Source organism: Bidens hawaiensis, unplaced genomic scaffold (assembly GCF_021521415.1).
Source record: "Bidens hawaiensis isolate Kalapana, Puna unplaced genomic scaffold, B.hawaiensis_p1.1 tig00053628_1, whole genome shotgun sequence".
Classification (NCBI taxonomy): domain Eukaryota; kingdom Viridiplantae; phylum Streptophyta; class Magnoliopsida; order Asterales; family Asteraceae; genus Bidens; species Bidens hawaiensis.
In genome coordinates this window covers 3,365-17,749 of record NW_027499652.1, presented here as the reverse complement: position 1 = coordinate 17,749, position 14,385 = coordinate 3,365, and the positions used below count along the sequence as shown (strand labels likewise).

General features: G+C 39.9%; 1 protein-coding gene and 2 pseudogenes across 1 annotated transcript; 2 read left to right on the top strand and 1 right to left on the bottom strand.

Moving 5' to 3' along the window:
- The first annotated feature begins 2,015 nt into the window (after positions 1-2,015).
- Positions 2,016-3,647, top strand: LOC143600173 (sterol carrier protein 2-like). The gene is made up of 4 exons (XM_077077933.1): positions 2,016-2,237; positions 2,315-2,375; positions 3,207-3,309; positions 3,413-3,647. The coding sequence occupies exons 1-4, from the start codon at positions 2,112-2,114 to the stop codon at positions 3,492-3,494; spliced, it is 372 nt and encodes a 123-aa protein (XP_076934048.1). The 5' UTR covers positions 2,016-2,111; the 3' UTR covers positions 3,495-3,647.
- A 2,955-nt stretch (positions 3,648-6,602) lies between these two features.
- Positions 6,603-8,894, top strand: LOC143600172 (alpha-amylase-like; annotated as a pseudogene).
- On the bottom strand, positions 8,845-10,422 carry LOC143600171 (protein WEAK CHLOROPLAST MOVEMENT UNDER BLUE LIGHT 1 pseudogene; annotated as a pseudogene).
- Between the last annotated feature and the right edge of the window lie 3,963 nt (positions 10,423-14,385).

Below are 14,385 nucleotides of genomic sequence, written 5' to 3'. Positions count from 1 at the left end.
GGCTATTATAGGAATTCTCCCAAAAAAAATGTTGTTTCAAAACTGATATCATTTAAACCCGAAGTGGCATTATAGGTGTTAGGCTTTAGGCCCATAATGACTCATTGTTGGGCTTAGAGGCGCACACATAAACCGGTTAACTGGTTCATACCTGATTTTGTAATCGGTTACTAACCTGTCTAGTCCTAACCGATTCTAAACGTCGGTTAGTAACCGGTTTATGTTATGGATTTCAAAACCGGTTATAAACTAGTTAACCGATTTTTTTAATTATTATTTTATTAAATCCGGTTATTAACCGGTCCGGCCTAACCGGTCAAAACCGCTTTTCTAGCCGGTCAAAAAACGGTTACCACCCTACCCGAAAAACCAGTCTAACCAGTTAATGCCCGCAAAAAAAACGGTTAGCAAAATAACCGGTTATAGGCTAACCGATTTGTGCACCTCTAGTTGGGCTAGTGGACCAACTTATCTATATCTATATCTATATTTATACCTAGTTTATATAATGAGAGAGATGGGCAAATTAAAACATTTGTTTTTAAGTAAAGTACACATTATAATACATAACTTACAACCCAAAAAAGCATGTTGAAAAGGGCAATATAGTCTTTTAAAAGTCTTTTAAAAGATAAATATCACGTGCACTTCAAATCATAAAATATAGTTACAATTTTGCCCTCTTACCTTTAATCACATTTTGTAAATTTAAAGAAAACTTACAACACAGCCCTTAATCTTTTACCTATACACTCTTTTCGATTTCACTTTTAACTCAACTTTCTCACGAAATTTTAACGGTCATAACTTTTTTATACGTTAATATTTTTTATAAAGAATTGCACCATAAAAATGAGCATTTTATTATCTTTAATTTAAGTATCATATTGCTATAGTTTATTTCAGTTAAAAAAAACAAGATTTTACGCATGGGTGTTTGCGGTCTGGTTTTGATGGATTTTAAATTAAACCGTTAGTAACGTTTTTTTGTCGTCGAAAACTGAAACCACCCCGTTGAAAATTGAAATCGGTTGGCCAAAAGTTAAAGAAAAAAAGTCAATCGTGAAATCAGGTTTGAACGTTTCACAGTTTCAAACCGTACAATGAACACACATAAACTTGTAATGTGATTACCAAAGTCCGCATTTCCCGCTGTATTACGTGGTCACATGTCTAGTAATTATAAAATACATACAATCGACAAATGTGTATTTTAATATCAATAATAATAACATACAAGCTGCAACTGTTACAAAAATTGCTTAAATTGAGTACCGACCAATAATTAATCGACCTGTAGGAGGGTTTTTACAAAAAGGGTGTGTGAATAATCAAAGAGGATGCCTTTTACTAAGGGTGAACAACTTAACCGTTATAACCGTTAAACCGAACAATAACCGACATAACCGAACCAATAACCGACATAATCGGTGGGTCGGTTTAATGAATTTTTAAAAACCGCCAAACACGGGTCGGTTTTGGTTAAAGATAAATCCAAAACCGTTATAACCGAACCGACCTATTTATTTAACCAACAATATGTTTAATATGTTTGGGATTAACTTCCACCAAACATGTTGTTGGATTATATCATTTTTATGTTTTTGGTTCAAATTTTTTTGAATATTTGGATGATATAATGTCATTATTTTCAATATTGGATTATATAATGTCATTAATTTTTTGAATATTTGGTATTAATATTATGAATTTTATAATTTATTATATTATGTCATGTCATTTTTTGTAATAATTAGTACCAAATTTTTGGGCTCAATTACATTGTTTTGGTTACGGTTAACCGACCCATAACCGACTCATTATAACCTACAAAACCGATTAACCAAAACCGTCGTAATGGGTCGGTTGTGGTTATGGTTATCCATTAACCGCCATATCGGTTATGGTTATGAGTTTAACTCAAAACCGCCCCAAACCGACCTATGCACAACCCTACCAATCCGAACAACATAAGCAAACAAAAGATAATGGGCTTACCTTATTGGGTTGCGGTCATCTCCATCCCTCTGAAATCATTCCTCCACCGTTGCATTCAATTCATATAATATAAACCAGACTCTGTTTCAGGTTTTACTTTCATTGGATCCACAATGGCGTCCTCCGATCTCAAATCAGGCGCCCAATTGGACCAAATGAAGACCCATTTCTCTACTGATGCCGGCAAAGCTCTCACTAAAAAGATCGGTCTTGTTTATCAAATCCATCTTGCTCCAAAGGTTTGAATATTTGATTCATTTTCTATTCTAGGTAATTTGAGGAATTGGTGTATCTTATTATTATGTTGATTTTGCAGAAAATTGGGTACAACGAGGAGATTTACGTCGTTGATTTGAAGAAAGGAGATGTTACTAAAGGTATGTTATTTGCTTACTACTATTTCTTTATTAGGGAAATTGCTGCGGTTTATAGGGAGATTTGTTGGAAGTTGATTTTGTTTTTTGAATTAGTTTTCGATTAATTTGATTCATCCCCACTGCAATTTTTTCCGATAATTTATCAGTCTTGTAAATATCGCTGAGTACTGATTCGATTTCACCTAATCCGCCCCTAAAATTGGTACCACTTGTAGAACTCACTAGGCGCCAGTCGACGGTGGGGTAGGGATTTGCGATTAATTGGAATTAATAGGATTAATCGGATTGGAATTTATTTGTAATTTTCCAAATATACGTATTTATATATAAAATTTTCAGTTTTGACCGATTTTGATCAGATAGCGAATGATCGGAAACTAGCCTGCGGGGTTAGTAGCGAATCGCGATTAATCGAGGTTAATTGGACGTAGTCGGGATTTTTACAACCATGGGTACCCATCAGAGTATGTCAAAATCAGTATTTGAAAAATAATACTTAACTAGTATTTTGACCCTCGCGTCGGGGTATTAAACTTCAAGATCCTTTACACATATGTGCATAGAAGAGTTGTAAGTTAAGTCTCAAAGTTTGTATAAATCATGAATAGTAGAATATGTGAGAGGTTAGGTATTTGGTTTTTAATATATATATAATTGATAAATTAAAAAAATTGGTATATACATATATAGTTTTGAAAAATCACATATAAAATTTCAATCCGGTTAACCCCCTATTAAACGCTAGTATGTATCCCACCGCCAGACTAGGGCCTAGGTCCATGATAATTATTATAATAATTGTAATGGTATCGTTGATTTGCCAACATGTAGGTCCATATGAAGGAGGAAAGCCAGATGCCACATTTTCTTTCACAGATGAGGATTTCTACAAAATTGCCACTGGGAAAATGAATCCTCAAATTGCTTTCATGAGGTATACATGTCCATTATATATTCTAATGGTTAATAGAAAAAACATTCATAATGATTTAAATAATATTGTTTTCTTATATGTTTGTTGGTTCCTATGTGCACAGGGGTAAGATGAAGGTGAAAGGAAGTTTGAGTGCAGCCCAGAAATTCACACCTGACATTTTTCCTAAACCCTCAAAGATGTAATTTAAGGCATGTTACCAAATGCTTGAGCACAATGTATTCCGGTCTAATATATCTCAACAATTTGTTGATGGGAGTGATTTTATTTTATATGTTTGATTGTGATCTTTAGCTTTGAGCCTTTGTTGAATATTTAGTTGAATTTAGTGTTTTTGCTTATGCGGTAAGTGATTGGGTGGTCGGGAGCCTATCGCTACCAAAGGCAGTCAAGGTGTTCACTGTCTGGTTCGTTGGGAAGTTGTTACGAAAGTTGTAGGCTGAATCATTGGCAACGGTTTTGAGAAACGGCAAACCAAACCAATTTGGTTGGTTGGGTCAATCTGTCATGCAAGCTCAACTAGCCAAGACAGTTTTAATTTTGTTTTTGTGATGGCGTTTGTTTAAATGGCATTTTTTAAGTAAATAAATTATAGTAAAAAATGGTTCGTGGATATTTTATGTCTCTACGCTAGTGTGGGTTAGGTTTAGACAACGCAGTCTGACCAGAGTGGGGATAACCTTAATAATAAATAATAAACTAAAACGATATGTTTGGTTTGTAGTTTGCACAACTAGTTACAAGTTCTAAACCGCTAGAAGCCTCTTTTTCAACAATAAAAAATATAGCAGATTCTAACACTACCAAGAAGAATGAGGGTGCAATAGTAAATCTTTAACTTGGATACAAGCATGTGTAAAGTTGCTGGTATGGGTGTAAACTTGCATAATTGCTTGAGATTGGCTCCTTGATTATTGTTTCAACCCTTTCTTTCAATTAAGAATACCTAATAAAAGAAGGGTTGAAACAACCATTAAGAAACAGGTGTGGCTTGGGGGTATGCTTAGGGCGTCTCCAGCGCCGCGTCGGAGTCTTGTGATGATGATGATGATGATGAACAACAGTTAGGTTTAATAAACCAAATATATAAACTGATATAGATAAGGTGGGGGGTAACTTGGCAATTTTAATTACATGGAGTTTGATCAAATCTTTTTCCTCTCCTCACTTTGATTCTTTCCAATTCGGAAAGAAAAAGAATACACTCAATTTGCTCTATGTTCTTTTCCTTTCTCTTGCTTTCCCACTTAAAACTAATTTTCTAATTTCCTCTCCTTTATTTTTCTTTTCATCCATAAGTTAGACTCTGAAACATAATGTAAGAGCATTCACGTTCAAGTAAAAATCTTCTCTAGAATGATTTTTTTATATTTTCCCTCCTGCTGGAAACTCTATTTCCATCTTCAAAATAAAGAGATTTTGCTATAGTGAATCTCTTAAATAAAGATTCACCATTCAAATATCTAGTATTTAAATGTTCTATCTCAAACATTTCGATTTATACATCAACAATTTGATTTGTACCTGAAACATGAATTCCATCTCTTTCTTTAACGTTTATAATTTTCATCATCATAATCTCCATCTCCAAAATATGGAGATTTTTCTATAATGAATCTCTAGATTCTGGTATAACCTCGCTCGTAACAACATTTACATTGTTGTTTCAAGGTTTCAATAGGGTATCATGCAATAAGCAAGGTAGATTGTACTACACCTCCTAGTTTTTTCCTTACAAATATCGTTGTATACTAACTACATTACACAGATCATTCATGTGCCATGCTATAATTTCACCTCTCTTCTTATGTTCAAGAAACTATATCTATCGTTTGCATTAATTACTCGACCATCAAACACTTAATGTCCCAACAAAGACAGTGGTTGAATATCGTGGCTGGGGATGTGACCGGAGTTGGTGCTTATCATCAGTTCGATTTCAATTTATACCATTTTGAAGATCTTTTTGGTCAAACCAAAAACTGATCTGAATCAAATTCAAGGCTGGCTCATGTATTATTTAATTAACTATTTTATCATTATTTTGTAATTGAATTGGTTTGAGTTAAATGAGATTAGGCAATTTAATACGTTTCAGTAAAGATGAAATTGTCACTTTTCATACACTTGCACTGAAAGTGGATCATACCTATATCCCAATAACGAAAAGTGTGATAGTTGAGTGAAAAATGTGAACAGATAATTCTACATATATTTTTTTTATTTGTTGAAAAGAAGAAGTCATATCACTTATCAAATATTTCAAGAAGAAGGGAATCAAAGTGATCGTGGACATAGTTATGAACCAATTCTAACAAACTAGCTAACACCTTATTAAACATAGCATTTGTCATATTTAACATATGAAACAATCAATTCCAACAACTGTATAAACCGAAGAGTACGTACTATTGAGAATACATGTTAAAAGGCTCGTACATCTGAAAACTATGTTAAACCAGGACACACGCATAATGTCTATGATAAATATCTCGGTGGGATTATTGCTTGATTATTTTCTACAACCAATCCCATCCACAACGCCTAAAAGTCCTACGCAAGAATGTTATCTGGAATCATATCTTTCCCATCAGTGGCGGATTATGCAACAAAAATTGTGCCACTAACGTTGACTAAAAAACCCGGAAGAAAATTTTGTCTGAAATCTTATCTTCGCCTTTAACGACAAGGGAGCCCTTGATAATCCATTGTTAATTATTCCAAGATAATTCTGTCGATGAAAGTGAACTTCTTTTATTTAGACTGTTTATCGTAATTTGTCGGGAATCACCGATAAAGGTTATAGACAGAAGGCAGCTATCAAAAATATTCAATATTCGTCTAATTAAATTGTTATTCATGTAGTAAAAAATACCAAGCCTGTAGTATGAAAAAAAAACATAGAATTAACTACATAATGATGGTATGGTACTGAAATTACATCTTTGACCACCATTATTCATTGATTACAAGAGACAATTTTTATTTACCTTTTAGTATAACATATTTTGATATCTTAACCAAACCTAGCTAATTCAAATCGTAATTCTGTTTTTCTCAATACAGATCCTAAAATCCAAAACATATAATGTGATCAAAATTATTTAATTAATTATATTGTTTTTGTCGAAGTAAAATACATGTATATAAAAGAGTCTAAAGCTCTAAAGGGGTTAAGAAGTACAAGTTAACATAGTCAACACGCACAGGACCGTGTGTTTCACGGAAGATATCATGTAATGTGAACAACAGAAAAAAAAAAATACAATGATTAATTCAATAGTGTCAAAAGACCAAAGACTTGGCAACTTGCCGTGTTGTTTATGTAATATCTAGCTATATAATGAGTGTTAGTTGAATCTATCATCAAACCAGCAACAAAGCATGAGTGCAAGTAATTTTGTCCATGGTGCGATCTTTGTCGCATGTTTTCTCGTAACCTCGGCCGTAGCAGTTCCTACGTTGTTGTTTCAGGGTTTTAACTGGGAATCATGCAAAAAGGAAGGCGGATTGTACAACTCCCTGGTTGGTTCCATCGATGACCTTGCGGCTGCCGGAGTTACTCATGTTTGGCTCCCGCCTCCCTCCCAATCTGCCGCACCCGAAGGTCTGTCTTCCTTACACGCGACACATTAATTATATTGAGTAAAAGTTATACGGATCATGTTTTATGTTATGTCAAAATTTCACCTTTCATATATATTTAACTGTGTGAAACTATACACATTAATTAATGCACCGGTGCGCCCATTTAAAAAAAATGTTAGAAGGGTATTTTGTTCAAAATATATAAAATTATAGAAAATTTAGAAGATTTCAACATGAAAACTTTAATCCCAAAAGTTTTATGAAATATTTGAAAATTTGATGTCGAAATTTCTCCTTTCGTTTTTAACTATACTTATTGTCATATTGTCCAGTCACACTTTTCGCACCCACAGAGACTGTGACATGAGATCACCACTCTATGTTTGGGTTGTGGGTAATTTATAGTTCATATCAGCAATGTTGCAAAAGTCGCTAGGCGGACCCCTAGGTGGCCGACTGGGGAATTGGGAGTACTCGGCCTTAGTCAGAGAGTACTAGGAGATGGCTCACCGAGAAATCGGCCTAGGCGGGGATTACTCGTTGAGTACTCGAAGCCTAGGCACGATTTTAGCAACCATGGGTGTAGTAAGAAAAGTGTGAAAACCGTCTAAAAGTATAAAATATAGGTAAAATATATGTCATATATTTCCCAAATGGTAGGAAATGTGAAATTTTGGCATAGTGTATTCAATATTTGTTTTAGTTATTGAACTGAAACAACAACATATGTGCTACTACTATTGCAGGATATATGCCAGGCAGACTATATGATCTGAATGCATCCCGCTATGGAAATGAAGAACAACTAAAATCACTAATCAAATCATTCAACAACAAGGGAATCAAAGCGGTTGCGGACATAGTTATAAACCACCGGACAGCCGAAAGGCAAGACGGGAGAGGAAAATGGACCATATTCGAAGGCGGGACCCAGACGACCGCCTCGACTGGGGGCCATCTTTTATTTGCAAAGATGACATCGATTACTCCGATGGAAATGGGAACCTGGACACGGGAGAGCCATTTCCACACGCCCCGGATATCGACCACCTTAACCCAAGAGTCCAAAGCGAGTTATCCGATTGGATGAATTGGTTAAAAACCAATATAGGCTTCGATGGGTGGCGGTTTGATTTCGCAAGAGGGTACTCTTCGAGTATTAGTAAAGTGTATAAGACGAATACGTCTCCTGAGTTTGCGGTCGGGGAGTATTGGAACTCGACGACTATGGGGCCCGACGGTAAGCTGGCATACAACCAAGATCAGCATAGAAATGAAATAATGAAGTGGGTGCAAGAAAGTGGTGGTGGTTTGTTAACAGCTTTTTTACTACAAAGTTTATACTTCAAGCAGCTGTGGAGGGTGAGTTGTGGAGGTTGATTGGCCCAAACGGTAAGCCACCCGGGCTGATCGGGATCTTGCCTGAAAATGCGGTGACGTTTATTGATAATCATGACATGGGTTCGACCCAAAGGATGTCGCCATTTCCTTCTCATAAAGTTATGCAAGGATATGCATATATTCTAACCCATCCAGGCACCCCTTCATTGGTAAGATTGTAGCACATTTACTGTATAATTGAATGTTTTAATATTGTTAACTGTTTGTTTTACTTATGTTTTGTAGTTCTATGACCACTTCTTTGATTGGGGACTGAAAGACGAGCTCACGAAGTTATCTGCGGTGAGATCAAGAAACGGGATCACTGCAACGAGCCAAGTGAAGATATTCGTGTATGAAGCCGAGCTCTATGTTGCAAGTATTGATGAAAAAATCATGGTCAAAATAGGGCCAAAGATGGATCTTGGAAACCTTATTCCTGATAATTTTCAACTTGCTACTTCAGGAGAACAATATGCAGTATGGGAAAAGAAACCTTAAATAGTATGTAATATGTAACTATTATGGCAATAAAATCTAACAAAATATGTTACATCCACAACAAAGAATCAGATCATTTATGTTGATGTGCTGTTCTTGCTTGAATGCCCTTTCTTCCGGGTGAAAAACATAAAAAACCTTGGGAAAAACGAGCGTCGCTTTTTCTTTCGCTTTACTTCACGAGACGATCCAATCCCACTACTATTCGCTTTCATGTTTTCGGATTTCCATGTTTTAAGCTCCTTCTCGAACTCCGTCTTTCCTTCGTTGGCCATTTTGGCTCGTTGCATAGTGGTTGAGAGTTGCTCTTTTTTTGAAGCAATGCCCGAGTTCACTTGTTCAAGCTTATTTTGAGCTTTTAACTCGTCTTCTTTTGCTGTATTGACTTGTGAAATGGCTTCTGACACGCGTGTGTTGGCTTCATCTTCGGCTTCCTTAACCTTCCGACTTAGATCATAATATTCCTCGACGGAAAGAGTAACCCCGGACTCGGGTTCACTTTTGTTGTTCCTAGCCAACTCGCTCTCGTGAAGTGCACTAATCGTTCCGAGTGCCAATCTTTCCGAAGAACGGATCGCCTCAATCTCCTTCAAAGCAGCATTTAGTTTACTAATCATATTGTTTTCACTTTCTTTTGCTTAATCTGCATTTTCTTTCGCTTTTTGCATCTCTTCTTGTGCTTTTTCAGCCCGCGATTTGGCTTGATCCGCTTCTTCAGCCGCCTTCTCAAGTTGGCCCGGAAGCTGCAAAGCCTTTTCCCGTGCTTCCTTTTCTTTCATTTGAAATTTTTGAACTTCCGACATTGTTCGTTTTATATCAGCTTCAAGTGACTCAACCGAACTGTGCGCAAGCCCTTTCTTTTTCCTAGCCGCAATTAGTGTTTCCTTCTCGTTTTCTAGCTCTGTGTTCAACGAATTTGCGTTTTGTTTTAACCGGTTAACTTCTTCGGTTAATTTTTCAATATTATTCTTCACTTCTTCGAGGTCGGTTTTGGCTGAATCGATCTCTGATTGTATATCTTTATGGTTTTCCTCCTTGTAAGTTGCTAACTCGACTTTTAATCTTTGAAGCAAAACCGCAGCAGTATCGATTTTTGACTTTAGATCTCCGATTTCATCGATCTGTTCGTTGACTTTCTCTAATTCTTCTTCCGACCGCTTAACTTCTTCTTCCTGATTCAAAGCTTCTTGTTCTTGATCCATAGCTACACCGGCTCGATTTTCTTCCGCCTCCAAATGAGCAGCTTGAGCCGACTCAACCGCCTCTTTTATCGTCATCAATTTAATCGTCAACTGCTCGACATTTTTCTCAATTTCTTTTGCATTAAACTCAGCCTCCCCTGCATTCTTTAATGCTAAATCGCGCTCAGACAGAAGCACAATGTAATCTTCCCGGAAGTTTTCAAGGTCAGTTTTGACCTTTTTGAGTTCAGAAACTGCGGATTGGTGTCGAGCCTATGCAACTTCTAATTGTGTCTTTGCAGCAATGCTAGATTCATCTTCAATCCCTTGTTCTAATTCTTCAACTCGAAGTTTTGCAAGTGCAGCGTCTTGTTTTGCTTGTTGTTCTTCGGTTTCTGCTCTTTCTAGATTCAGTTTCAGTTCTTCTAAAAGCCTCTTTGCGTTTGAAGAGGTATGTACCCGCCTCAACACCGAGCAAGGCGGGTCAACCCACAAGATAAAGACATTATGAAGGCACAAAGCCAAAACCTATGCGCATGGCGCATACAAAACATGCTCAGGCATCATATGCCCAGGCACACATATGCTCGCGCATCACATATGCGCGCGGCGCATCAGCGCGCGGCGCATATCACATGCTCGTGCATACCACATCTGCCCAGGCACACATATGCTCGCGCATCACATATGCGCGCGGCGCATCAGCGCACGGCGCATATCACATCTGCGCATGAGAATAAAGAGAAGACCTCGCGCATCCTCAGGATTGGCGCATATCACACATGCACATAATCGACCTCGTCCTCATCCAAATCAGGATTAGGGCAACCTTGATTGTGCACGTCAGACAACCTTCCAGAAGGCATCTTTTTAAGGAGTAAGAATATGCTGATGTTGACAGCTGCCAAATGAAAGGTCGACAACTCAGCATGACACATGTGTTACCACGTGATTACAACCAACGAGAAAGCGCCAGGTGTCCCAGAGGACACGTGGCGCAGTGCGATTGGAGGAGGCCAACGAGGTTGAGCCCAACCAGTGGAAACCCTAGCACTATAAATACAGCATCAACTCCACTTTGATGGACACATTCATACTCAATCATTGACAGTTACAGGCAGTGATATCACATTCAATCATATTGAATTACATTCACTCACAGTCAGTTACATACAAACACACAGTCTCACAATCATAGAGTATTCAGCTATTAAGCAATACTCTTGAGATTCCCTTACACACATTACTATCTTCTCCTACACATACTTATTCTCACGCCGGAGGGTTACCCCAAAGAGGACCCCTCTGTCCCTTTCTGAGGGGTAAGTTAACGGCGTTGTTCATTTTGTAGGTGGAAGAACACAGATCCAGAAGAACCATCGGTGAAATAGTACAATCAAAACCCGAGGAAAGTAGATCTGCTACCAGCGAGTAGATCCACGTTTCTTCATTGGCGCCATCCACTGTTACATCGGCAATCAGATCTCATCAGATCTACATAAAAAATCAATCACCATGGTTTCTGGCGTTCGTAACGTTGATCAAGCTCTGGAGGATATTGAACGTGAGGGTGTTAACGACGGACAGCAGGTTCTGAGGGTTCCGCGTGATTCTACGCGTACCACCAGCAATCGTCCCTTCGTCACAACCCCTCACGGCCAGACTGAAACTCCTCCAGACGATCTCACGTTACAAAATATGGCCGGCGCGAAACTGAAAGGACCAATGGGTCCAGAAGAAGAAACAAATGATCCGAATGAATGGCTCATAAACGAGCAGCGGCGTCTGATGGAAAAGTACAATGAAATGGTCAAACAGAAGAAGCTAGCCGACCAAACACAAAGGCAAGCGTTTGATAAGCAGACTACAAAAAGGCCGCGCGCGCCGGAAGAAGGACATTCTGTTCACACTGCACACACTGAGTTCAGTGATGAAGAAGTGCATAGCATGAGGAAGACGCGGGATACTCATGCAGGAGGCTCACAGCTCCGCGCGCCTGTGAACATGGCGCCTGGAGCCAGAGCCGATCTGGATCTGCACATGCCGTACAGCCCACCAGTCAGAGGGCAAGTGGACGTAACCACACCCTACAGACCAGCCATCTTGGTGAAACACTCAAAGTTCACTGCGCGCATCGCGCAGGCTCCCATCCAGCACAAGACCAAGATGCCAAGTGGTTTGGGTAAATATGACGGCACGACAGATCCAGACGATTTCTTGCAAGGTTTTTACAACACGGGAAACCTAGAGAGCTGGACGATGCCAACATGGTGTCATATGTTTGCTCGCTGCCTAACGGGCGCGGCGCGGGTATGGTTCGAGAGCTTGCCGACTGGGCAAATTGATGGGTTTGAGGAACTATTAGAAAAGTTCCAAGCCCACTTCGTACAGCAGCGCAGGCACACGCGCGATCCTGATGACATCATGCACTGCGTACGCAGGAATGATGAAACGATTGAAGATTACATCACTCGGTTAAATCAGGAGTCTCTGGCAATCGGAGGTATAACCGAGCAACTTCTGCGCGTGGCCTTTATACAAGGCGCGCGCAGTGATCAATTACGACGAGCTCTCGTAAGCAAAGATGGCATGCCCACCACGTGGGCCAAGTTAATGGAGGCATCGCGAGTTTTCGCGAGAAATGAAAAACAGATTGCCCAAGATAGGGCAAGAGAAAGAGCGCATCAGGCTGAATCACCGCGCAGCAAAGAGAAGAGGGCCAAACAGAACTCTGTATGGTCCAGGTTGCAGCCAACAAGTTTTTCTTCCGCAGAAAAGCAAGCGCAACCAAGCTCACCCCAGCCCCAAAAAGATGTTCGTAATCGCGGGGAGGGTGACAAGAGGGAGGGCGGCAGAGATCCTAGCAGACCTCTGCCAAGAATATGGACACCCCTCACTAAAACACCTTCACAGGTGTTAAGTACTGAGAATGTTCAATTCAAGCCCCCCAAGCAACTACACTACAAGGGACCGCAAAACAGTGGCAAATATTGTGAATTTCACAGGTCCCCGGGCCACAACACCGACGCATGCCATCATTTAAAGGATGCGATCGAGAAGGATGTAAAATCAGGCAGGCTGGCTCACTTGGTGAAAAACCAAAGAATAGAAGATGAGCAACCGGAAGGAGCCTCTGCTAGCAAGAAATACAAAAGAATCTGTGTGGCTGAAGGGGGACGACAAGGGCAGACGTCAAAAAAGAGAAGCGCGCAAATCCACGGAGATTGGCGCGAGCAGCAAGTCATCTTCCCAAGAATCAGGGGAGGCCCTTCAATAAGCAGTCCTCTCGTCATCACCACACACATTGCTCATTACGAAGTGTCAAAGGTCCTGGTGGACACTGGAAGCGAATCTGACATTATGTATGAGCAATGTTTCAGAAAGTTAGACCCGGCAGACCAAGCGCGGCTAGAAATTGTGAACGCACCAATCTGTGGTGTTTCAAATGAAATCATCCATCCCCTAGGCCAGATTCAGTTTGAACTAACTATGGGGGATGATGAGCACAAGCGAGCCGAAGTTGTCAACTTCTTGGTCTTGCCCACCACGTCATGCCACAATATGATCCTGGGTAGGGGAACGATTGCCCAATTTAATGCTGTACCGTCGCCAGCGCACGGCGCATTGGGGTTCCCTACACCAACAGGCGTAACATTTGTTTACCGCGATCATTTGTGCGCAGTGACAAGTACGCCGCGGGAAGGGAGAATGAAACTTCCAATGGCGGATAATGCGCCAGAGAAGTGGATTTTAAACCCAAAATTCCCAGAGCAAACGGTCACAATTGGCGCTACCATTTCAGACGAAACGAGATTGAGAATGAAAAGGTTGCTCACAAAATACACGTCGGTTTTCGCGTGGCAACACTCCGATATGACGGGGGTCCCGCGAGACTTGGCGCAACATTCTCTTAACACGTTCAAGTCGGTGGAGCCAATTGCTCAGAAAAAGAGAATCATGGGGGATGAAAAGGCGAAGGCCATGAATGAGCAAGTGGAGGACCTGTTGCGCGCAAACATCATCCGCCCAATCCGATACCAGACGTGGGTAGCCAATCCTGTGATGGTAAAGAAAAGCAACGGGTCATGGAGGATGTGTATTGACTTCAAGGACCTCAACAAAGCATGTCCGAAAGACTGTTACCCCCTTCCAAACATCGACGCAAAGGTGGACTCCGTGGCGCCATTCAAGCTCAAATGTTTCCTGGATGCCTACAAAGGCTATCACCAGATTCAAATGGCACCACAGGACGAAGACAAGACTGCCTTCAGAACCGACAAGGGTGTTTTTTGTTACACAAAAATGCCCTTTGGTTTAAAGAATGCGGGCGCCACCTATCAGAGACTTATGGATTCGGTTTTCAGTGAACAAATCGGAAGAAATCTAGAAGTCTACGTTGATGATTTGGTGATCAAGAGCAGGGAGG

Bases quoted from the DNA above. Each gene is read 5' to 3' on its own strand.
- LOC143600173 (XM_077077933.1), top strand. From the start codon at position 2,112: ATGGCGTCCTCCGATCTCAAATCAGGCGCCCAATTGGACCAAATGAAG. The intron at 2,238-2,314 runs GTTTGAATATTT...TTGATTTTGCAG, and splicing joins AAATCCATCTTGCTCCAAAG to AAAATTGGGTACAACGAGGA. The intron at 3,310-3,412 runs GTATACATGTCC...CTATGTGCACAG, and splicing joins CCTCAAATTGCTTTCATGAG to GGGTAAGATGAAGGTGAAAG.